Source organism: Ranitomeya variabilis, chromosome 2 (assembly GCF_051348905.1).
Source record: "Ranitomeya variabilis isolate aRanVar5 chromosome 2, aRanVar5.hap1, whole genome shotgun sequence".
In the NCBI taxonomy this organism is placed as follows: domain Eukaryota; kingdom Metazoa; phylum Chordata; class Amphibia; order Anura; family Dendrobatidae; genus Ranitomeya; species Ranitomeya variabilis.
The window spans coordinates 757,703,277-757,727,522 of NC_135233.1; the positions used below are offsets into that span (position 1 = coordinate 757,703,277).

Below are 24,246 nucleotides of genomic sequence, written 5' to 3' on the forward strand. Positions count from 1 at the left end.
GGACATAGTGTGGACTCGACAATGACACATTGTTCTGTGTTCATAAGACATTTTCTATAAATCAAGATGTCAATCATGTTTAAACGTCAAATTTCACAACCACACGACTGCAGCAGCACAAGAGCCTCAAGGCGACACTCACCAGATACAAGGTCAGTTATCTCCTTAATAAAATTTCTACCTTTTTTTTATTCTTAGAAGTTATTTTGGACATGTGTCTGCGCATCTTTAATTCATACAAATAATGCAAAAAATCCATTCAAATATAGCATGCATATTTAATTAATATAACAAATAATACTACCATACTATATTTCATTGCATTTTTGTAACTTCCTTTATATCTATTCTCCATGGGCATGAAATTCTCTATTGCTCTAATGCTTCAGTCTATGATCATAAATGGGGACACATAAAGACATATTTACAACTCTTACATAGAATTAATGTCAGTCTCAGGCTAGTACACTGCATGTGCTCTAGACTTTCGATATACATCTAGTGTTATGGTTCCACCCCTCAGAGTGTCTGGGATGCAGTTACTGACAGCTCGGCCATTCAATCTGGTATAGGGGTGTGCTGAAGCTGTCAGTACTTTGATTGACAGCTTGGCTATCCAATCTGGTACAGGGGCGTGCTGAGTAGTGATGAGCGAGTGTACTCCTTACTCGGGTTTCCCGGAGCACACTCGGGTGGACTCTGAGTATTTTGCCGTGCTCAGAGATTTAGTTTTCTTCGCCGCAGCTGCATGATTTGTGACTGCTAGACAGCCTGAATACTTGAGGGGTTGTCTGTTTGTTTGGGAATTCCCACATGTATTCAGCCTGTCTAGCAGTCGCAAATCATGCAGCTGCTGTGATGAAAATTAAATATTCAAACATGCCAAATTACTCGGAGATCACCCGAGCGTGCTCAGGGAAACCCGAGTAACAAGTATACTCGCTCATCACTAGTGCTAAGCTGTCAGTGTGTTGATTGACAGTTCGACTATCCAATCTGAGATTGAGAGGCGTTGGAGTCTCCAAGTGTTCATTATTCCAGGTGACTGTTATGCCACTTAGCTGAGCTGTTTCTCTCAGACCTCTGTCAGACATACCTTAAGCTAGTGAGGTTTGTGCTTTCTGTGCCTTGAGCTCTGTATGCTTGATATTTTGTTTGTAGACCTTGGACTTCCTTCTGACCATCTGTCTTTTTAACTCCTTCTGATCTGATCCATTATCCTCCTTGTATTCTGACCTCAGAATGTTATCTGACCACGCTTTTGTCTCTTCCTTCTATTTATGACGTACCCTCCTGGCTTCTGACCTTGGACTCCTTGACCATTTTGACTCACACCTTAGTCATGAGAAGTTACTACCGTCACACCTAGGACATGCAATATATGCAAAAAAGTGTTAGGACACACATTTTATTCATTGAATTCAGGTTGTTTATTCAGTCCATTGCCAGCAATGCATATATATTCCAACACTTAGGCTAGTTTCACATTTGCGTTAAAATCCGCAGCGTTTAATCCGCATCCGCAAGTGCAGGAAAAAACGCATAGAAGCACATACAAGCGTGGCATTTTTTAGTCGCATGCGGGAACGCATGCGGTTAAAAAAACGCCGTGTTTTCACGCTTTTCCATGCGTTTTTTCTGCGTTTGCAGATGCGGTGCGCATGGTGATAAATTTTACAGGAAAAAAATCTAGATAACCAGACACCGCCAATGTGATTAAGAGGACGTGTATTATGGGATCTCTATATATAGACCCTAGGACTGCTGAAATCTTAACAGTGCGCTACTGTATCCTGTGTCATGATGGATCTTCACATGGAGAGCTTTTATTTCAATCTGGATTTAAGCATCAAGCTTTTTCTTGCCTGTGCGTTTGCTTGGGAGCAAGACAGAAATCGCGAAAGATGGAGAAGGAGACGGCGTAGGCGTTTTCGGAGACACCCCATTATTGAACTACGTGAGAGCCGTGGAGCCTATCACACACTGTATGGTGAGCTTAATGCCAATCCGGACAAATTCCCAGAATATACAAGGATGTCGCAAGACTCGTTCCGGGATTTGCTTGCTCGTTTCCAAGGAGCCATGCGGAGACAGGACACCCAGCTCCGTAGAGCGATTCCACCAGAGGAACGTCTGCTTGTTACTTTAAGGTACGTAACAAATCTAAACAAATGCCAGTGCTAATTTTGGGTGTTCTGACATGTATTTTTTGGGTATTTTCCTTTGTCTTTAGCATAAGAACACCATACGTAGAATTGATTTTATTTTTTTCATTTTTTTTATTTTCTTCCAGATTTCTGACAACCGGAGAGAGTTTATCATCCCTCCACTTCCAATACCAGCTTGGAATTTCCACCCTGTCTGGAATAGTTGCGGACACCTGCCGGGCTTTGTGGAATATTTTCCGGATGAGTTTATACCCCTACCCAGCGCAGACATGTGGATGGCAGTTGCTGAAAAATTCTGGAGTGTGTGTGATTTCCCCAACTATTTGGGAGTGGTGGATGGAAAGCACATACGCATTATCAAATAAGCCAGAACAGGATCGGAGTACTTCAATTACAAAAAATATTTTTCTGTTGTCCTCATGGCAATAGCCGATGCGGACTGTCGCTTCATCGCCGTGGACATTGGAGCTTTTGGTCATGGCAACGATTCCCAGACTTTTAAAAACTCGGATATGGGCCGCCGTTTGTATGGCAAAAATTTAAATTTTCCACGGCCACGACCTCTCCCCAACACTCAAGGTCCACCGATGCCATTTGTTAAGTATGGGGATGAGGCCTTTCAGATGTGTGTAAACCTACTGAAGCCATATTCCAGTCGGGACTTGAACCACACTAAAAGGATCTTTAACTACAGAATGACCAGGGCCTGAAGAACTTTAGAGTGTACGTTTGGGATTCTAGTCTCAAAATGGCGCATTCTTGCATCAGCCATTAATCTAAAAATGGAGACAGTCGACAAGGTGGTCAAAGCCTGTGTGGTTCTGCACAATTACATAATGGCTAAGGAGCGGCCCAACATTGAACCAGTTGCACACTCATTGCCCGATTACCAGCATCACCCGCTGCGGTCAACTGCTGAAGTTGGCCACATGCAGGATCAATTTGCTTCCTTTTTTAATCAGATATTGGATGTGTGTCATGGCAGGACAATGTGTAAATGTTCTCTTGGGATTTTGTCTGTACCAGTTATTTTCTTAAATGTTACTAATATTTCTCATTAATAAACTTTATTTTTTGGTATCTTGACCATGTCTCCTATGTATTTCCTCTACAAACCAAGGCTGTCCTCACACTAGCAGTATATGGTCAGTATTTAATATCAGTAAGCCAAAACCAAGGGTGATAAATGCTGAGGTGCTAAATGTGTTAATATAATACTTTTCCTCTATTTGTTCCACTCCTGGTTTTAGCTTACAAATACTGATATAAAATACTGACCACATACTGCTAGTGTGACGGCAGCCATGTTGTTTTAGTGGTAAGGTTGTTGACGTCATTGCGTCCTGATTCTGTTCTGCAGTATCCATTGGATGCAGACTGAAGAGACAATGGCTGTAATACAAAACAGATTTATACTCATCAAGTCAGGTGTCAGAAATAATGAATTCATGATGCACATATAACAGCCTCATGAATTCACTATTTCTGACACATGTCCAGGTGAGCATAGATATGCCTTGAATGACCGCCATCGTCCCTTCACTTTGTGTGAAATAGATTACGTACACAGAAGAGAAAATGGAGGATATACAAGGCAGTTCTCTACTCACAAGGTCAGGTGTCCTTACTAATGAGTTTTTGGACACCTGACCTGTTGAGTATACATCTGCATTGTATTGCCACCATTTTCTCTTCAGTCTTCAACACTAGTCACAGACTAAGCAGAACAAAGAGATATGGAGAAAATACAAGTATTAATTTTTTGTCCAACCTCATATCTATACTAAAGACACAGAAAACTGCAGTTTTTTTACTTGCTAAGTACTGGAGCTATGATGTGGCCAAAAAATTAGGTGTGCGGCGAACGGGGTGTATTGCTGGCGGCGAAAGACACAATTAAACCACACATAATTGGGGGCAAAAAACAATATTATTTATTTTCTTAGAAACCAAAATTTTTTAATTAACTGTGCCTGCTTGGGGTAGAGTGATGCAAATGGGGGGTGTGAAGCTGTGAGGCCTGGCTAAGTGTGGACGATGCAGGGGTGGCAGGAGAAGGGGCAATTAAACTAGTGGGTTCTGGTAGTTCGGGGGTGGGGCCTGACATATGAGAGGCCTGAGACGCACTGGAAAGGTGAGACAAACCTGACATTACAGACACACTGGGAGGTGAGGGCGGAGGAATACTGATAGTATGAGTTTTTTTTTCCCTTTCTGGGATCGCCGGGTTCTGGTAAGCCTCGGTGGACTCATATGTCGTGGCATGGTCGTGGTGGGTGACCTGTCTGGGTCTGCATGCACTGTGCTTGTAGAGCGTGCAGCCATGCCAGAGTCCATAGTGCTCGTAGAGCGTGCAGCCATGCCAGAGTCCATAGTGCTCGTAGAGCGTGCAGCCATGCCAGAGTCCATAGTACTCGTAGAGCGTGCAGCCATGCCAGAGTCCATAGTGCTCGTAGAACGGAGAGCCATGCCAGGGTCCATAGTGCTCACAGAGCGTGCAGGTCTGCCAGAGTCAATAGTGCTCGTAGAGCAGAAGGCCATGCCAGGGTCCATAGTGCTCGTAGAGCGTGCAGCCATGCCAGAGTCCATAGTGCTCATAGAGCGTGCAGCCATGCCAGAGTCCATAGTGCTCGTAGAGTGTGCAGCCATGCCAGAGTCCATAGTGTTCATAGAGCGGAAGGCCATGCCAGGGTCCATAGTGCTCGTGGAGCAGAAGGCCATGCCAGAGTCCATAGTGCTTGTAGAGCAAAAGGCCATGCCTGGGTCCTGCTGCATCGTGGTGGTGGTGGAGCGGAAGGCCATGCCAGGGTCCATTGTGCTTGTAGAGCGGAAGGCCATGCCTGGGTCCTGCTGCATCATGGTGGTGGTGGGTTGGAAGGCCATGCCAGGGTCCATTGTGCTCATAGAGCGGAAGGCCATGCCTGGGTCCTGCTGCATCGTTGTGGTGGTGGAGCGGAAGGCCATGCCAGGGTCCTGCTGCTGCATCATGGTGTCAGTGGAGGAGGTCCAAGCAGGAGCAGCGGTTGTCATGGTGGTGGCGGTGGGCTGTGCTACAGCACTCGGCATGGTGGTGGTGCTGTACTGGTGTCCAGCAGTGCTAGGAATAGAGGTGGCCGTGCAATGGTATGCAGCAGAGGTCGGCATTTAGGTTAATTGTGACAGTGAAGGCACAGGTGGATATGCCGCCACTGTCTGCTGAAAATACCGACTCTGCTGCATAGCCTGCACGTAAGCAGCATTGCAGGCCTGCATGACACTAAGCTGGAGATCAGGAGTAAGGTGTTCCGACATGCCCTGTTCAATTTGGTTAAAAAAATGATGTGCTGGCCTCTGGAGGTTGGCTTTTACTTGGTCAAGGCTTTTGGTGACCTCCTGGATATGTGTATTCATATGGCTAATGGCAGTATCCATTCGGTCACCCAAAGCCTTGAGTCCATCGTGAAAAACCAAGCTCAAGTGCAAAAATTCGGGCATGAGTGACCTGTCCGATGCCCTCTGCCGCTGCTGGGAGGAGCCCAAAAAAAAAGGGGCAGACGCAGAGGACTGGGAAAGGGGAACACCTGATGGACCAGCTTCCTGGTCTCCAGTTAGTGTGGCAGGCCCACTTGCTGCAGCACTGCTGGATGGCTGGGACGGGTTCGTGGCTGTCTGATGAAGGACCGCTCCAGAACCTGGGCCAACAGTGCTGCTCCATGTGCTGTGAAAAAAGGGAAAAAAATTAATACCAAAAATTTACCAAACGCCAACTCCTGTTGAGTAGAAACATACAGATTAGGGCAATTCAACACAATGTAATGCACAGGAGAAATACTTACGTTTTCTGGGCAAGGACCGGTCTTAAAAATGCCAGAATGCGATGGTATTTATACTTTCGGATCCTTGCTCCAGAACCACTGGGAACACGGCTCTCTTGACGCAGGTCCTTATTGAAGCGGTCCTTCATCGAACGCCAACGTGTTTTGACTTTGCCCACTGTTGAAAAAACAAAACATAATGGTTAGACAATGTACTTTTGGCCAAGCTCACACAACTGTGTGTGATGAGAGAAACTCCTGAGAGTTTCTCTCATCATACACAGTTATGTGAGCACGGTCAAGGTCTCTGCTGCTTCACACTGCATTGCAATACTTACAAAATGCAGTTCTGACCCGAGTCGGGGCATTGTCCCAGCCATCCCACATCACTTTGGCCACATCATTCCATAGGCGCCGAATCATCACGTTGTCCGAGTGCTGTGGAACCCGGGTGTCCCACAACGGGACTCGCTCATGGACCAGGGAGATGAGGATATTGTTGTCAATAAGGTCCTCATCCCGTTCTGTAACCTAAAACATAAATGAAGACATTAAATGTTGTATACATGTCTGCGGTTTGGCGCGGTAAACGCGACATGCAAAGAAATGCTGCGGACACAACCGCAAATGTGAAACTGGCCTTAGTCATGCAGTCTGCCTTTACAAAAACTTGTGAAAGAATTTGTTTATCTAAAGAGTTCACTGCACTCAAATGTGATATTGCAAAAGGATGCCTATGTTGTCACAAGTGGTAATGTTGTGATGCCCTAGTGCAGAGGTTCCCAACCTACAGTTTGAGAGTCACATGTGGCTCATGGGCCTGTGATGTGTGGCTCATGGTTGTTTGTCAGCTTGTTGCATTAGCACCAGGTATAGCAAACAGCCATTATGAGCAGATTTCTAGATGGTGACTTTTGTGTGCAGCCTTGCACATAAGAGCAGTTATGAATGGGGTCAAATATGGAACCCTGGAGCTTGGCATTCTGCCTTGGTGTGATTTCAGTGGAAAAACTTTGGCTGTCATTATGCCAGCAATGGGGGCTCCGTTTTTCGCTACTGAATGTGGTTCGCAACCCTCTCTCAGAGCTGTATGTGGCTCTCAAGGTCAGAAAGGTTGGGAACCTCTGTCCTAGTGTTAAGGACTCAGAGCAACTAAGTCAGAAAGTGTCAGATCATGTAAAGTTACATTGAAAAACTCATGATTGGAGAAAAGTATAATTATCATATAAAATTATTATTAATCTTTTTTAATAAATATTAAAACAAAAGAAGATCATATAGAAAATTCAAATATCATGTCAGAGGCTGCAATACCATGTACCAGTCTAAGGAGACCTTATACATTTTGCCCTAGTTATATCCTATCATGTGCCAATTTAGTCAGAGTGCAAAAAAGTGCTTTCACGCTTTATAGTGTGCATGTACGATACAGTACAATTATAATTGTAGGACTTACATAGAAGGACAAAGTATGATGAGGATGCTCCTGTGTGGTCATTTCCTCAGGACGCCCATGTGCGTTGGGGCTGCAGGAGCACACTCATCATACCTTTTCCTCCTATAGAGTTTAGTGAAGGAGGGATAATGGGGTTGTGGGGTTGTATTTATGGGGCCTATGCCTAAGCCTCTTAGTTCCCTTATTGAAGAGAAATCTTATTAGCAGACCAAAACATTACAGAATAAGAATAATATTAATGTTATCTATACAGCAGCCACAGAATAACACATAATTCACATAACATTCAGAATTCAGTGTATGGACTAGAGAATTGTTAACCCCTTCATGACCCAGCCTATTTTGGCCTTAATGACCTTGCCGTTTTTTGCAATTCTGACCAGTGTCCCTTTATGAGGTAATAACTCAGGAACGCTTCAACGGATCCTAGCGATTCTGAGATTGTTTTTTCGTGACATATTGGGCTTCATGTTAGTGGTAAATTTAGGTCGATAATTTCTGAGTTTATTTGTGAAAAAAACGGAAATTTGGCAAAAATTTTGAAAATTTCGCAATTTTCACATTTTGAATTTTTATTCTGTTAAACCAGAGAGTTATGTGACACAAAATAGTTAATAAATAACATTTCCCACATGTCTACTTTACATCAGCACAATTTTGGAAACAAATTTTTTTTTTGCTAGGAAGTTATAAGGGTTAAAATTTGACCAGTGATTTCTCATTTTTACAACAAAATTTACAAAACCATTTTTTTTAGGGACCACCTCACATTTGAAGTCAGTTTGAGGGTTCTATATGGCTGAAAATACCCCAAAGTGACACCATTCTAAAAACTGCACCCCTCAAGGTGCTCAAAACCACATTCAAGAAGTTTATTAACCCTTCAGGTGTTTCACAGCAGCAGAAGCAACATGGAAGGAAAAAATGAACATTTAACTTTTTAGTCACAAAAATGATCTTTTAGCAACAATTTTTTTATTTTCCCAAGGGTAAAAGGAAAAACTGGACCACGAACGATGTTGTCCAATTTGTCCTGAGTACGCTGATACCTCATATGTGGGGGTAAACCACTGTTTGGGCATACGGCAGGGCTTGGAAGGAAAGGAGCGCCATTTGACTTTTTGAATGAAAAATTGGCTCCAATCTTTAGCGGACACCATGTCGCGTTTGGAGAGCCCCCGTGTGCCTAAACATTGGAGCTCCCCCACAAGTGACCCCATTTTGGAAACTAGACCCCCCAAGGAACTTATCTAGAAGCATAGTGAGCACTTTAAACCCCCAGGTGCTTCACAAATTGATCCGTAAAAATTAAACAGTACTTTTTTTTCACAAAAAAATTATTTTAGCCTCAATTTTTTCATTTTCACATGGGCAACAGGATAAAATGGATCCTAAAATTTGTTGGACAATTTCTCCTGAGTACACTGATACCTCACATGTGGGGGTAAACCACTGTTTGGGCACATGGTAAGGCTCGGAAGGGAAGGAGCGCCATTTGACTTTTTGAATGAAAAATGATCTCCATCGCTAGCAGAGACCATGTCACGTTTGGAGAGCCCCCGTGTGCCTAAACATTGGAGCGCTCCCACAAGTGACCCCATTTTGGAAAGTAGACCCCCCAAGGAACTTATCTAGAAGCATAGTGAGCACTTTAAACTCTCAGGTGCTTCACAAATTGATCCGTAAAAATTAAAAAGTACTTTTTTTTCACACAAAATTTCTTTTAGCCTCAATTTTTTCATTTTCACATGGGCAACAGGATAAAATGGATCCTAAAATTTGTTGGGCAATTTCTGCTGAGTATGTTGATACCTCATATGTGGGGGTAAACCACTGTTTGGGTGCACGGCAAGGCTCGGAAGGGGAGGCGTGCCATTTGACTTTTTGAATGGAAAATTAGCTCCAATCGTTAGCGAACACCATGTCGCGTTTGGAGAGCCCCTGTGTGCCTAAACATTGGAGCTCCCCTACACATGACCCCATTTTGGAAACTAGACCCCCCAAGGAACTTATCTAGATGCATAGTGAGCACTTATAACCCCCAGGTGCTTCACAGAAGTTTATAACGCAGAGCCGTGAAAATAAAAAAATAATTTTTCTTTCCTCAAAAATGAGTTTTAGCCCAGGATTTTTTAATTTTCCAAGGGTAATGGGAGAAATTGGACCCCAAATGTTGTTGTCCAGTTTGTCCTGAGTACGATGATACCCCATATGTGGGGGTAAACCACTGTTTGGGCACACGGCAGGGCTCGGAAGGGAAGGCACGCCATTTGGCTTTTTGAATGGAAAATTAGCTCCAATCATTAGCGGACACCATGTCACGTTTGGAGAGCCCCTGTGTGCCTAAACATTGGAGCTCCCTAACAAGTGACCCCATTTTGGAAACTAGACCTACCAAGGAACTAATCTAGATGTGTGGTGAGCACTTTTAACCCCCAAGTGCTTCGCAGAAGTTTATAACGCAGAGCCGTGAAAATAATAAATGTGTTTCCTTTCCTCAAAAATATTTTTTTAGCCCAGAATTTTTTATTTTTGCAAGGGTAACAGGAGAAATTGGTCCCCAAAAGTTGTTGTCCAGTTTCTCCTGAGTACGGTGATACCCCATATGTGGGGGTAAACCACTGTTTGGGCACATGCCGGGGCTCGGAAGGGAAGTAGTGACGTTTTGGAATGCAGACTTTGATGGAATGCTCTGCTGGCGTCACGTTGCATTTGCAGAGCCCCTGATGTGCCTAAACAGTAGAAACACCCCACAAGTGACCCCATTTTGGAAACTAGACCCCCCAAGGAACTTATCTAGATGTGTGATGAGCACATTCAACCCCCAAGTGCTTCACAGAAGTTTACAACGCAGAGCCGTGAAAATAAAAAATCATTTTTCTTTCCTCAAAAAAGATGTTTTAGCAAGCAATTTTTTATTTTCACAAGGGTAACAGGAGAAATTGGGCCCCAATGTTTGTTGCCCAGTTTGTTGTGAGTACAGTGATACCCCATATGTGGGGGTAAACCACTGTTTGGGCGCACGTCAGGGCTCGGAAGGGAAGTAGTGACATTTGAAATGCAGACTTTGATGGAATGGTCTGCGGGCGTCACGTTGCATTTGCAGAGCCCCTGATGTGCCTAAACAGTAGAAACACCCCACAAGTGACCCCATTTTGGAAACTAGACCCCCCAAGGAACTTATCTAGATGTGTGATGAGCACATTCAACCCCGAAGTGCTTCACAGAAGTTTACAACGCAGAGCCGTGAAAATAAAAAATCATTTTTCTTTCCTCAAAAAAGATGTTTTAGCAAGCAATTTTTTATTTTCACAAGGGTAACAGGAGAAATTGGGCCCCAATGTTTGTTGCCCAGTTTGTTGTGAGTACAGTGATACCCCATATGTGGGGGTAAACCACTGTTTGGGCACACGTCAGGGCTCGGAAGGGAAGTAGTGACATTTGAAATGCAGACTTTGATGGAATGGTCTGCGGGCGTCACGTTGCATTTGCAGAGCCCCTGATGTGCCTAAACAGTAGAAACACCCCACAAGTGACCCCATTTTGGAAACTAGACCCCCCAAGGAACTTATCTAGATGTGTGATGAGCACGTTCAACCTCCAAGTGCTTCACAGAAGTTTACAACGCAGAGCCGTGAAAATAAAAAATAATTCTTCTTTCCTCAAAAATTATGTCTTAGCAAGTAATTTTTTATTTTTGCAAGGGTAACAGGAGAAATTGGACCCCAACAGTTGTTGCCCAGTTTGTCCTGAGTACGCTGGTACCCCAAATGTGGGGGTAAACCACTGTTTGGGCACACGTCGGGGCTTGGAAGGGAGGGAGCACCATTTGACTTTTTGAATGCAAGATTGGCTGGAATCAATGGTGGCGCCATGTTGCGTTTGGAGACCCCTGATGTGCCCTAACAGTGGAAACCCCTCATTTCTAACTTCAACACTAACCCCAACACACCCCTAACCACAACCCTAACCCCAACACACCCGTAACCCTAATTCCAACCCTAGCCCTAATTCCAACCCTAACCCTAAGGGTATGTGCCCACGTTGCGGATTCGTGTGAGATTTTTCCGCACGACTTTTGAAAAATCTGCAAGTAAAAGGCACTGCGTTTTACATGCGGATTTACAGCAGATTTCCAGTGTTTTTTTGTGCGGATTTCACCTGCGGATTCCTATTGAGGAACAGGTGTAAAACGCTGCGGAATCCGCACAAAGAATTGACATGCTGTGGAAAATACAACGCAGCGTTTCTGCACGGAATTTTCCGCACCATGGGCACAGCGGATTTGGTTTTCCATAGGTGTACACGGTACTGTAAACCTGATGGAAAACTGCTACGAATTCGCAGCGGCCAATCCGCTGCGGATCCGCGGCCGATCCGCTGCGGATCCGCGGCCGATCCGCTGCGGATCCGCGGCCGATCCGCTGCGGATCCACGGCCGATCCGCTGCGGATCCGCTGCCAAATCCGCACATGCCATAACCCTAACCCTACCCGTAACCCTAACCCTAGTTCTAACCCTAACCACAGTGGGAAAAAAAAAATATATATATTTTCTTTATTTTATTATTGTCCCTATCTATGGGGGTGATAAAGGGGGGGGTTTATTTATTATTTTTTTTATTTTGATCGCTGTGGTAGAAGCTACCACAGCGATCAAAATGTACCTGTAAGGAATCTGCCGGCCGGCGGGCATACTGAGCATGCGCCCGCCATTTTGGAAGATGGCGGCGCCCAGCGAGGAGACGGCCGGACACTGGGAGGATCGGTAAGTATGAAGGGGTGGTGGGGGGGTGGATCTGAGCACAGGGGGGGTGATCGGAGGACGGGGGGAGCGGACAGCAGGACGGGGGAGCGGGCAGGAGCACGGGGCAGCGGAGCACAGGACGGAGGGGACCGGACCCCATAACGGAGCGGTGGGGGGGCGATCGGTGGGGTGGGGGGTGGTCACTTCAGGTTTTCCAGCCATGGCCGATGATATTGCAGCATCGGCCATGGCTGGATTGTAATATTTCACCTGTTTTTTAGGTGAAATATTACAAATCGCTCTGATTGGCAGTTTCACTTTCAACAGCCAATCAGAGCGATCGTAGCCACGGGGGGGTGAAGCCACCCACCCTGGGCTGAAGCACCACTCCCCCTCTCCCTGCCGATCGGGTAAAATAGGAGTTAACCCCTTCACCCGATCTGCAGGGACGCGATCATTCCATGACGCCACATAGGCGTCATGGGTCGGATTGGCACGGGTTTTCATGACGCCTATGTGGCGTCATGGGTCGGGAAGGGGTTAAAATAATATAGTTATTCATGTAAGGCTGTATTAGCCAGCCATCAACCAACATCTGTATATTTTCAAATATAAAGTGCTTTTGAGTGCATGGAGTGCATAGGAAACAACTGATCAAAGGGATTAGATATTAAAGAAAAATGTAGAAATGGAGAGCAGATTCAAATGACATTAATGTGGTGATACGATAGGCCTGCCTAAAATGATGTGTTTTAGGGTACTCTTAAAACTGTGGACACTAGGTATTAAAATTATTGACTAGGGTAGTGCATTCAAGAGAACAGGTGCATCATGAAAAAAATCTTGGATATGGCAGTGGGGAATTTGGATTATGACCTAACAGATATATGAGACTGGTTGCTGCATTTAGGAAAGATTGCAGAGGGAACAGTTAAGAGAGAGGTGATATTTATTAGTAGTGAGCTTCATTAGCCAAGATGAAAGCGTTTCAGAGCAACAATAACATTTTTTGCCATTTTGAAGGAATTAAAATGGTGTAGATTTGTAGATGTTTTTGAGGTGAGGGCGATATGAGTGCGTGAGTGAATAGCTATAGCGAGTCAAGGAAAGATCTGAGTTAAACACAACCCCAAGACAATGGGCATGCTGACTGGGCATAATGGCAGTACCAAGTATTGAATTAAAAATAACAGATTTAGGCTTTTTTAGTAGAAGGGGAAAAAATAAGAAGTTTAGTTTTGGAAAGATTCCGTTTTAAAATACAGGGTGGGCCATTTATATGGATACACCTAAATAAAATGGGAATGGTTGGTTATATCAACTTCCTGTTTGTGGCACATTAGTATATGGAAGGGGAAATTTTTTTCAAGTTGGGTGGTGATCACGGTGGCCATTTTGAAGTTGGACATTTTGGATCCAACTTTATTTTTTCCAATGGGAAGAGGGTCATGTGATACATTAAACATATTGAGCATTTCACAAGAAAAACAATGGTGTGCTTGGTTTTAACTTAACTTCATTCTTTCATGAGTTATTTACAAGTTTATGACCACTTATAAAATGTGTTCAAAGTGCTGCCCATTGAGTTGGATTGTCAATGCAACCCTCTTCTCCCACTCTTAACACCCTGATAGCAGCACTGCAGAAGAAATGCTAGCACAGGCTTTCAGTATCCTTTGTTTCAGATGCTGCACATCTCCTATCTTCATAGCATAGACAATTGCCTTGAGATGACCCCAAAGATAAAAGTCTAATGGGGTGAGATTGGGAGACCTTGGTTGCAATTCAACTGGCCCACAATGACCAATAAAACTAAAGGCCACATATTTTACAGTGTGGTATCTCCATCACATGCCTCATCTATCTGTGGGCTACAAATTGTGGCATTTGAGGTCTCCATTGAGTTATTTTTGCTGTGTGTTATGCTAGTTATTGACACTATTTTGCTGAAAAAAATAAAAATACAGGACACATATTTTACAGAATGGTATCTCCGTCACATGCCTCATCTGTCTGTGAGCTACAAATTGTGGCATTTGAGGCCTACATTTAACTTTTTTTGCTGCGCCTTAGCAGGGCCGTATTTGCCACTAGGCACTTGAGGACACAAGCCTAGGGTGGGACGATGTGGGGGAGCGGCACCTGAGCAAGTTTTTTGTTCTGTTCTGGGTTTTTTTACATTTAAGTCCGGGGTCTCCTCCCCGCTTGTGCCCGCCCCACCTCCCACCTCACAACCCCCCCGCTTGAGGACATCATACTCACCTACTCCAGCGATGTCTGGTCTCAGCGCCTGCAGCTCGTCCTGTGTGAGCGGTCACTTGGTACCGCTCATTAAGGTGATGAATATGGACTCATATTCATCACCTTAATGAGCGATACCCCATGACCGCTCATGCAGGAAGAAGCTGCCGCGTCGGGACAGAGCTGGGTTCGGCGCACCGTGGAAAGGTGAGTATAACAGCCAGGGAGGATGGGGGGAGGATGAAGGAGAGCGGAGGGAGGATGAAGGAGTGAGTCGGGGAAAGCTAAGCCATTCATACAAGGGGGAGCTGAGCCATTCATACAAGGGGGAGGAAACTGAGCCATTCATACAAGGGGGGAAAGCTGGGCTATTCATACAAGGGGGAGGAAACTGAGCCATTTAAACAAGGGGGAGGAAACTGAGCCATTCATACAAGGGGGGAAACTGAGCCATTCATACAAGGGGGAGGAAACTGAGCCATTCATACAACGGGGAGGAAACTGAGCCATTCATACAAGGGGGAGGAAACTGAGCCATTCATACAAGGGGGAGGAAACTGAGCCATTCATACAAGTGGGAGGAAACTGAGCCATTCATACAAGGGGGAGTAAACTGAGCCATTCATAGAAGGGGAGAAAACTGAGCCATTCATACAAGGGGGAGGAAACTGAGCCATTAATACAAGGGGGAGGAAACTGAGCCATTCATACAAGGGGGGAAAGCTGGGCCATTCATACAAGGGGGAAAGCTAAACCATTTATAAAAAGGGGAGGAAAGCTGAGCCATTCATACAAGGGGGAGGAAAGCTGAGCCATTCATAATAGGGGGAGGAAAGCTGAGCCATTCATACAAGGGGGAGGAAAGCTGAGCCATTCACACAAGGGGGAGGAAATCTGAGCCATTCATACAAGGGGGAAAGCAGAGCCATTCATACAAGGGGGGACAGCTGAGCCATTCATATAAGAGGGGAAAGCTGAGCCATTCATACAAGGGGGAGGAAAGCTGAGCCATTCATACAAGGGGGAGGAAAGCTGAGCCATTCATACAAGGGGGAGAGCTGAGCCATTCATACAAGGGGGGAAAGCTGGGTCATTCATACAAGGTTGGGAAGCTGAGCCATTCATACAAGGGGGGGATAGCTGAGCCATTCATACAAGATGGGAGGGGGGAAGCTGAGCCATTTATACAAGATGGGAGGGGGGAACAATTTGATTGGGGATGGGGAGATTTAGTATGTGTGTGGTGAGTTTGAGTGGGGATATGGGGATTTATTATGTGTGGGGACAATTGGAGTGAGGATGGGGGAATTTATTATGTGTGGGGAGAATTGGAGTGGGGATGAGGTATTTAATGTGTGGGGGGATATTTGAGGACACAAAATGAAGACCAAAGGGGTAGATGGGGAAACAGTATAGGGAATAGGGGGCATGTATGAGCAAACAGAACTGGGGAATGGGGGGCATGTATGAGGAAACAGTACTAGGCAATGGGGGCATGTATGAGGAAACAGTACAGGGGAATGGGGGGCATGTATGAGGAAACAGTACTAGGCAATGGGGGGCATGTATGAGGAAACAGTATGGGGGAATGGGGGGCATGTATGAGGAAACAGTACTGGGTAATGGGGGGCATGTATGTGCAATGGGGGGCATGTATGAGGAAACAGTACGGGGGATGGGTGTAGACAGTATGGGGAGTGAACGGGGAATGTATGCGGGCACAGTATGAGTAGTGATGTGAAAAATGTATGTGGACAGAGTGCGGGGAGTGACGGTGATGGGATGTGTGCAGACACAGTATGGGGAGTCAGGTGCACAGGCAGTATAGAAAGCGAGGGGGTAAATATATGAGGAGACAGTATAGTGAACAGGAGAGATGTGAGAGGAGACAGTATGAGGAGGGGAATAGTGTGATGAGACAGTATGGGGAAGAAAAGTGAGTGGGCACAGAATAGAAAATGAGTAGTGGGTTCATAGCATGGGGGACAATGTAAGGGCACAGCCAGGAGCAGACAGTATACCAAGGAAGGGGAGTGTTATGAGAGAGTACAGTATAAATACTGGGCCCTATAGGGGGGATGCAGTGTGAGTGGACAGTGTGAAGAGGGGGCTGGTATGGAAAGGAGAGGTCAGGATTCAGCTCTGCTGGTTCCAGTAGTCATCACATGGACACTTCACTCATATGCGACTTTCACACTTATGGTCCTGTGACCACAAGCTTCTCTTCTGCTTCTCTCTGTTTTTCACTGAACATTGAGAGCATTAGGAAGAGAAGCTCGTCGGTACATGACTAAGTGTGCAAATCGCATGTGTGCTGGGGGGGCGCCAAAATGAATTCTTTCCCCGGGTGCTAGAAAACCGACATACACCTCTGCCGGTATGCTACTGCCAGCGGTGATAACCGGGTCCAGTGGAGGGATGTCTGTGCACAGGCAGTGAGGCAGTGAGGCAAGGACTGAGGGTGTGCACAGCGAAAGAATGGAGATCCGGAGACTGTCCGTCCCAGTCTACGCCCTAGCCTGGAGCCCTCATTATCATAGGAATATGTCAGTTAATAAATTGTTTTTGCAAAGCTTTATAGTGTAGTTTTAGGTCAGAGAGGGATGGTTAGGAATGAGCTAGCAAGGTGCAGGGACAGGTAGTGATGTCTATTTGCGGACATGTGCGGCACTTGCGGTTTTGCACTTGCGTTGAGACAAAAAAACACTGCTAGCAGCGTTTTTTTTTTCATTGCTGCAAGTGCCGCATTTGCCGGATCGCGGCAAAACCGCAAGTGCCGCACGTGTCTGCAAGTTCCATAGTGAACCTCACCTATCTGTGGGCTAAAACAGTGTTGCCGTAAGTGATCCGCTAAGCGGCAGATGCGGAAAAACTGCTGGATCTGCTGCAAAAGCCTACTTTCTCATCAGCGATTTTTGCAAAAGTCACTGACGATAGTGTCATACTCACCAAAGGGGGAGGCAGCCCTGAAAGTGCCTAGGTCAGCAGAAACTCTAAATATGGCCCTGCGTCTTAGCTTACTTATTGACTCAGATTTAAAGTTTTAAAAGAAAATGCAGGCTAGATATTTGAAAGTGGGGTAACTCCATCACGCACCTCACCTATCTGTGGGCTAAAACTTGGGGCATTTTTTGTGCTCCATTGAACGGTTATTGCTGTCTTAGCCTACTTATTTACACTACTTTGCTGTTTAGTAAAAAAAATCCAGGCCAGATAATTTAAAGTGAGGTATATCAGTCACATGCATCATCTATCTGTGGTCTAAAAATTGTGGGATTTGAAGTCTCCATTGAAGTATTATTGCTATGTATTAGTCTAGTTATTGACACCAGTTTGCAGAAAAATAAATTCTTATCTACAGGCCAGATATTTTAAACTGTGGTTTTCCCACACACAAATCACATCTAATTTAGCTCCAAACTCAGGCATTTGTAGTGAACGTGGAAAATATTGTAGTACATTTATAATGGGCAAGGCTTTTGGCAAGGGACGGGGAAATGGACGTGATGGTGCATGCAGAGGGTGAGGCCGAGGCCGTGGGCAAGCTGAAATTGGGCCACAAGAAACACCCACATCTCTCTCGACATTCCTGTCACAATTACTAGGGGACCTCAGCAGCACACCACTATTAAACCCAGAGCAGTGTCAAAGGGTTGTTGGTTGGATAATGCTTCCAGTCACTTTGCCACCACCACCACCCTGTCTTCCACACGGTCAAGTCTGAGTAGCCGTGAGGGTGGACCACATATGCCTCACCCTGATCCTCCTTCCTCCCACAATGCTAAGTGCCCGGAAACAACTGATCGCATACTTGGACACTCCGAAGAGCTGTTCACTTTTCCATTTATAGATTCTGGATTCTCGCCCGGTCCACCTGAAGCGGGGCAAGAGGGGATGGCATTTAGAAATGCCCAAATATTTGAGTAGCCACGGTCAAATGAAGGCAACAGTGGGAAAGTGTCACAAGAGGTGGATGATGATGAGACACAATTGCATGAAAGTATGGAGGAGGACCAGGTTGTGCAAGTGGAAGACGAGGTGGTGGATGATATAGCAACGACCCAACCTGGTAGGAGAACATGCAGAGCAAGGACAACAACACACAGGGGGAGGTAGGCATAGCAACTCAACAGGTGGAGCAGTTTGGTGGCCGCAGACAGAAGGCAGGCAAACGTTACCCATAACACCAACCCGATGGAAGTTGACAGTACAACTGTTGGTGCCTGCGAAGATGCCTCCTGCCCTGCACCTGTTGTTGCACACACTCAACTAGCACCATCATCAAGCACGTTTAAATCCTCGTCCCAGCACAGCATTCAGTTGTCCATACCCCAGTCCTTAGAACACAAGCACAAATATGCTGCCAACATCCCACAGGCCAGACTACTAAAATGACACATTTCTTGTCTGCTTGCACTTGAAATGTTGCTTTTTAGGCTCGTGGAGATGGAAGCTTTCCACAACCTGATGGCAGTGGCCATCCCAAGGTACTCTGTCCTCAGCTGCCACTATTTCTCCCGGTGTGCTGTCCCTGCTTTTTACAAGCATGTGTCACACAACATTAGCTGTGCCCTCAACAATGCAATTCTCCCAACGCCGAGGATTGTGGGCCCTACGTCAATCAGGGTTGCCCCCACAGTGTACAGCTCCTGTACCTCTTCCTCCTCCTCTTCACATTCCATCTCCAAAATGACCACATCGGTCACAAGCTAGAAGCACAGCAGTACTGCCTCAGCCAAGTGGCAACAGGTTGTGCTGAGGCTAATATGCTTAGGTAACAAACTGCACAATGGTGAAGAGTTGTGGACAGCTCTTAAAAACCAGGCAGATCTGTGGCTGACACTGCTAAACCTCCAGCCAGGCATGGTCATGTGTGACAATGGCCATAATCTGGTGGTGGCTCTGAGGCAAGGCAAGCTCACACGTACCATGCCTGGCCCATGTGCTTAACCTCGTTGTTCAACGGTTTCTCAAAAGCTACCCGGAACTGCCAGATCTGCTTGTCAAGGTACGCCACCTGTGTGCCCATTTCACAAAGTCAGCTACAGCTTCCACCACCCTTGCTGTGCTTCAGCAGTATTTGCAGCTTCTGGCTCACTGACTGTTGTGTGATGTCACCACGCATTGGAACTCTACTCTGCAGATGTTGGAAAGTATTTGTGAGAAGAAGAGGGCAGTTGATGACTATCAGCATCAACAAGGCCATTGATTTTCAGTTCAGACTCCAAACATAAGACCTCAGGAGTGGACATGGATGGCAGGCATATGTACCTTCCTCCAATACTTTGAGGACTGCATCAAGATGATGAGCAGCAATAATGCCATAATTAGCATCACCATCCCACTTCTCTGTGTCCTGAAACACTCTCTGCTCACTATCAAAGAGGATGCATTGCAAGCGGAGATTGATGAGACGGAGCAAGGAACCATACAGGGTGACTACATACAGCCCAGCCTCATCTCATCCCAACGTGGATTGGGTGACAATGAGGAAGACGAGGAAGAACAGGAACTACTTTCATGCGCTATAGATGGTGCTGCAAGCACAACTGTCATGCCATCTCTTCAGCATGGATGGCCTGAGGACAGGGAGGAGGAGGAAGAACATCATGGTCAGTCCTCTTGGTGAGGACATGGAAGTCTTACCTGTTAGCAGTCTGGCACGCATGTTGTTACGGATCTGCAGCTCAGGACTAGGGTAGACGGGGGAACAGCTGACCCTGTACTAGGACTAGGCTGAAACCCTACGATGGAGTGGGCGACCTATACCTTGTGAATAGACCCTCCGACGTTTCCTAGGCTAAACTCAAACGAAGACCTACAGGTAGGGGGGAAAGGTGTCCCTGAATGATCTAGGGACTGGGAACAAAAATAGGTAACCTCCTAGAAGGAAAATAGAGGAAGTTGCAGAAATGAATGGAAAACCAAAAACAAGACTGGCAGAACTAGAGATCCCAGAACTGCACAAAATCAAACACAGAAAGCTTACAAGGCACCAAGCCAGAACACTAGCGGATTAACACTGATGTCCATCAAGGACTGGGAGGAAGTTGTTGGGTAATAAAGGGTGACGCAATCACCTGACCTAAGACAAACCCAGCACCTGAGGTAAAAGACCAGCAGCCTGAAAACCAAAACAAAATGTCGGATGGCCAAAATGAAATACATTCTAACACATGGCTGAGTTTATGTTACGCTGCATTTCTCGTGACCCTCACGTTCTCAAAATTTTGGGTGACAGTCATTACTCGTTGGTGACACTTCTAGACCCACGCTACAAGGAAAACTTTCTATCTCTTATTCCAGAGTCAGACAGGTGTACTAAAAATGGTGCAGTACCAGAGGGCCCTTGTTGTGGAATTATTAAAAAAATTCCCATCTGAAAAGGCTGGCAGCAGAGGTCACAGTTCATTGGACAACCAGAGAGTACAGACGAGAGAGACACCACTCTAATCCAGCAGAGGCAGGGGAACACTAGCAAAGTTCTGAGAGAGTTTTCTCAGACCCATAGCACAGGCCCTGAGGTGAGGGGTACTCTCACAAGGAGTGCAAAGTTTTGGAAGATGCTGAGGAAGTACCTTGCTGACCGTACCTCCTTGATTCCTCTGTGCCTTATAGTTATTGGGTATCCAAGCTGGACATGTGGCATGAACTTGCTGTGTACGCCTTGCAAGTCCTGGCCTGCCCTGCTGCTAGCTTTTTGTCAGAGCGGGTATTTAGTGCCGGTTTTGGAATTATAACTGATAAGCGCATCTGCCTGTCATCTGAAAATGTTAGCAGCAAAACATAAACTCTACTCCAGTGTCTTTTTTTGTTAGCTCTATTACCATGCACCTCTTCACACCCACACATGGGTATATGCTTCCTGATTTCATCTATTTGCTGTTGTCGTCCTCCTCCTTCTCCTCATCCTCATCATCCACCACCACTATATCACCATGGTGAGCGTGGTCCGTGAGGGAACAGCCACATTATTGTGTTAAAGGGTGTTTTTGATGCCCATAAAAAAATGTTTATACATTATGTTGATGTGTACTCCCCAGGGGAAAATGTTTGGCAGCCCATACACTTAGTGTATGGGAATTACGCATAGGAGACCAGCTCCTTTAAATTGGGAAAATAATTTGTATGAGGCCATCCTCCAAGTCTCTTCAGACACCACCATCAGCTCACCAGGGTGAACATGTTCTGTGCATTACAAGTATACAAGACCCATTTCTTTAACACCTTAATGACCGTCGATACTCATTTTCACGGCGTCAGTTAAGGGTACTTAATCCACAGCACCGCTTTCTAATGGCACTGTGGAAAAAGTGTATAGCGCCCCCCCAGAGTCAGAATTTCTCTGGGGTCCCGGCTGCCAGGAGTAACCGAGACACCAGAGAATGTGATTTGGGTCTGTTTTTACCAACCCCATGGTTGTGATCGCCGTTATTAACCGTATAACTGCGACCGCAAAAAAAGTCCAATTTGCCTTTTAATTTCTCTCTCTTTTTTTCCTATTGGTTGTTTATGATCACTGTGATAGTCCCGATAACAGTGATCAAAATAAAAAATAGTAAATAAAACCCCCTTTGTCACCCCCTTAGGGAACAATAATGTAATAAAAAATATACATTTATTTCCATTTTTCCATTAGTTAGGCTAAAGTGAGTTGGGTTAAAGTTAGGGTTGGGGCTAAAGTTCGGGTTAGGGTTGGGGCTAAAGTTAGGGTTGGGAGTAGGGATAGGGTTTGGATTACGCTTACAGCTGGGATTAGGATTAGGATTGGGAATAGGGTTAGGGGTGTGTCAGGGTTAGGATTGTGGTTAGAGTTATGGTTAGGGGTATGTTGCGGTTAGGGGTGTGTTGGGGTTAGGGTTGTGATTAGGGTTAGGATTAGGGTTAGGGGTGTGTTGGGGTTAAGGGTCTGGTTAGGGTTATGGTTAGGGTTGGGATTAGGGTTAGGGATTTGTTGGGGTTAGGGTTGGAGTTAGAATTGGGGGGCTTCCACTAATTAGACACATCAGGGGCTCTCCAAACGTGACATGGCGTCCGATCTCAATTCCAGCCAATTCTGCATTAAAAAAGTAAAACAGTGCTCCTTCCCTTCTGAGCTCTGCCATGCACCCATACAGTGGTTTACACCCACATATGGGGTATCAGTGTACTCAGGACAAATTGGCCAACAACTTTTGCAGTCCAATTTATCCTGTTAACTTTGGGAAAATAAAAAATTGGGGGCTAAAAAATCATTTTTGTGGAAAAAGAAATTTTTTTATTTTCATGGCTCTGCGTTATAAACTTTAGTGAAACACTTGGAAGTTCAAAGTTCTCACAACACATCTAGATACTGTGCCTTGCGAAAGTATTCGACTCCCTGGAACTTTTCAATCTTTTCCCACATATCATGCTATGGGAAATGTTTAAAGTTTTGGAAATCATTTTGTATCCAAATCCGGCTTTAAACTTCTCCACAACAGTATCACGGACCTGCCTGTGGTGTTCCTATGTCTTCATGATGCTCACTGTGCTTCAAACAGAACCCTGAGACTATCACAGAGCAGGTGCATTTATACAGAGACTTGCAGCTGTAATCGCAGCAAAAGGTGGCGTTAAAGCATTAAGTTAAAGGGGCCGAATAAAAATGCACGCCCCACTTTTCAGTTTTTGAATATCCACAAAAATTTTAAATAACCAATAAATTTCATTCAACTTCACAATTGTGTTCCACTTGTTATTGATTCTTCACCAAAAATTTACATTTGGTATCTTTATATTTGAAGCATGATATGTGGGAAAAGTTTTAAAAGTTCCAGGGAGCCGGATACTTTTGCAAGGCACTGTAAATTCCTTGGGGGTTTTGTTTCCAAAATTGGGTCACTTGTGGGGGGTTTCTACTGCTTAAGCATATCAGGGGCTCTGCAAACGCAACATGACACCGGCAGACCATTCCATCAAAGTCTGCATTCCAAAGCGGCTCTGCCATGCCCCCAAACAGTGGTTCCTCCCCACATATGGGGTACTAGCGTACTCAGGACAAAGCACTCAAAAACTTTTGGGATCCAATTTCTCCGGATACCCTTGAGAAAATAAAAAATTGCGGCCTAAAATATCATTTTTGTGGAAAAAAACGTTTTTTTATTTTCACGGCTCCACTTTATAAACTTTAGTGAAACAATTGGGGGTTCAAAGTGCTCACCACATATCTAGGTATACTCATTGCGTGGTCTATTTTCCAAAATGATGTCATTCTCCTGTTACCCTTGGGAAAATAAAAATTTGGGAGCAAAAATATCATTTTTTGTGGAAAAAATCTGATTTTTTATTTTCACAGCTCTACATTATGAACTTCTGTGAAGCACTTGGGGGTTCAAAGTGTTCACCACACATCTAGATAAGTTTCTTGGGGGGTCTAGTTTCCAAAATGGTGTTTCTTTTGGGGGGTTTCCACTGTTTAGGCACATCAGGGGCTCTCCAAACGCAACATGGCATCCAACCCCAATTCCAGCCAATTCTGCATTGACAAAGTCAAACGATGCTCCTTCCTCCCGAGCTCTGCTGTGTGCCCAAACAGTGGTTTAACCCAACGTATTGGGTATCGTCACATTCAGGAGAAATTGCACAAGAAATTTTATGGTTCATTTTCTTTTTTTACATTTGTGAAAATAAAAAAACTGGTTCTGAAATAAAATGTTTGTGAAAAAAGTGAAATGTTCATTTTTTCCCTCCACATTGCTTCAGTTCCTGTGAAGCACGTAAATGGTTAATAAACTTCTTGAAATTTTGAGTACATTGAGGAGTGCAGTTTTTAGAATGGTGTCACTTTTGGGTATTTTCTGTCATGTACACTCCTCAAAAT

The 24,246-nt window shown here is 45.2% G+C and overlaps 1 protein-coding gene across 3 annotated transcripts in view; it reads right to left on the reverse strand.

The window, feature by feature from the left end:
- Positions 1-2,057: 2,057 nt before the first annotated feature.
- LOC143807770 (uncharacterized) overlaps positions 2,058-24,246 on the reverse strand; it is a 625,031-nt gene continuing 602,842 nt past the window's right edge. For 2 of the 3 annotated variants that reach the window (XM_077289680.1, XM_077289682.1), the window contains exons 6-8: positions 6,301-6,493; positions 5,984-6,140; positions 2,058-5,865 (exon numbers count right to left, since the gene is read on the reverse strand). In XM_077289680.1, coding sequence (XP_077145795.1) covers positions 4,320-5,312 — 993 coding nt within the window. In that variant the 5' untranslated portion in view covers positions 5,313-5,865; positions 5,984-6,140; positions 6,301-6,493 and the 3' untranslated portion in view covers positions 2,058-4,319. Of the gene's footprint in view, positions 5,866-5,983; positions 6,141-6,300; positions 6,500-24,246 lie in introns of those variants that run through there. The other variant, XM_077289681.1, reaches the window with a different exon arrangement.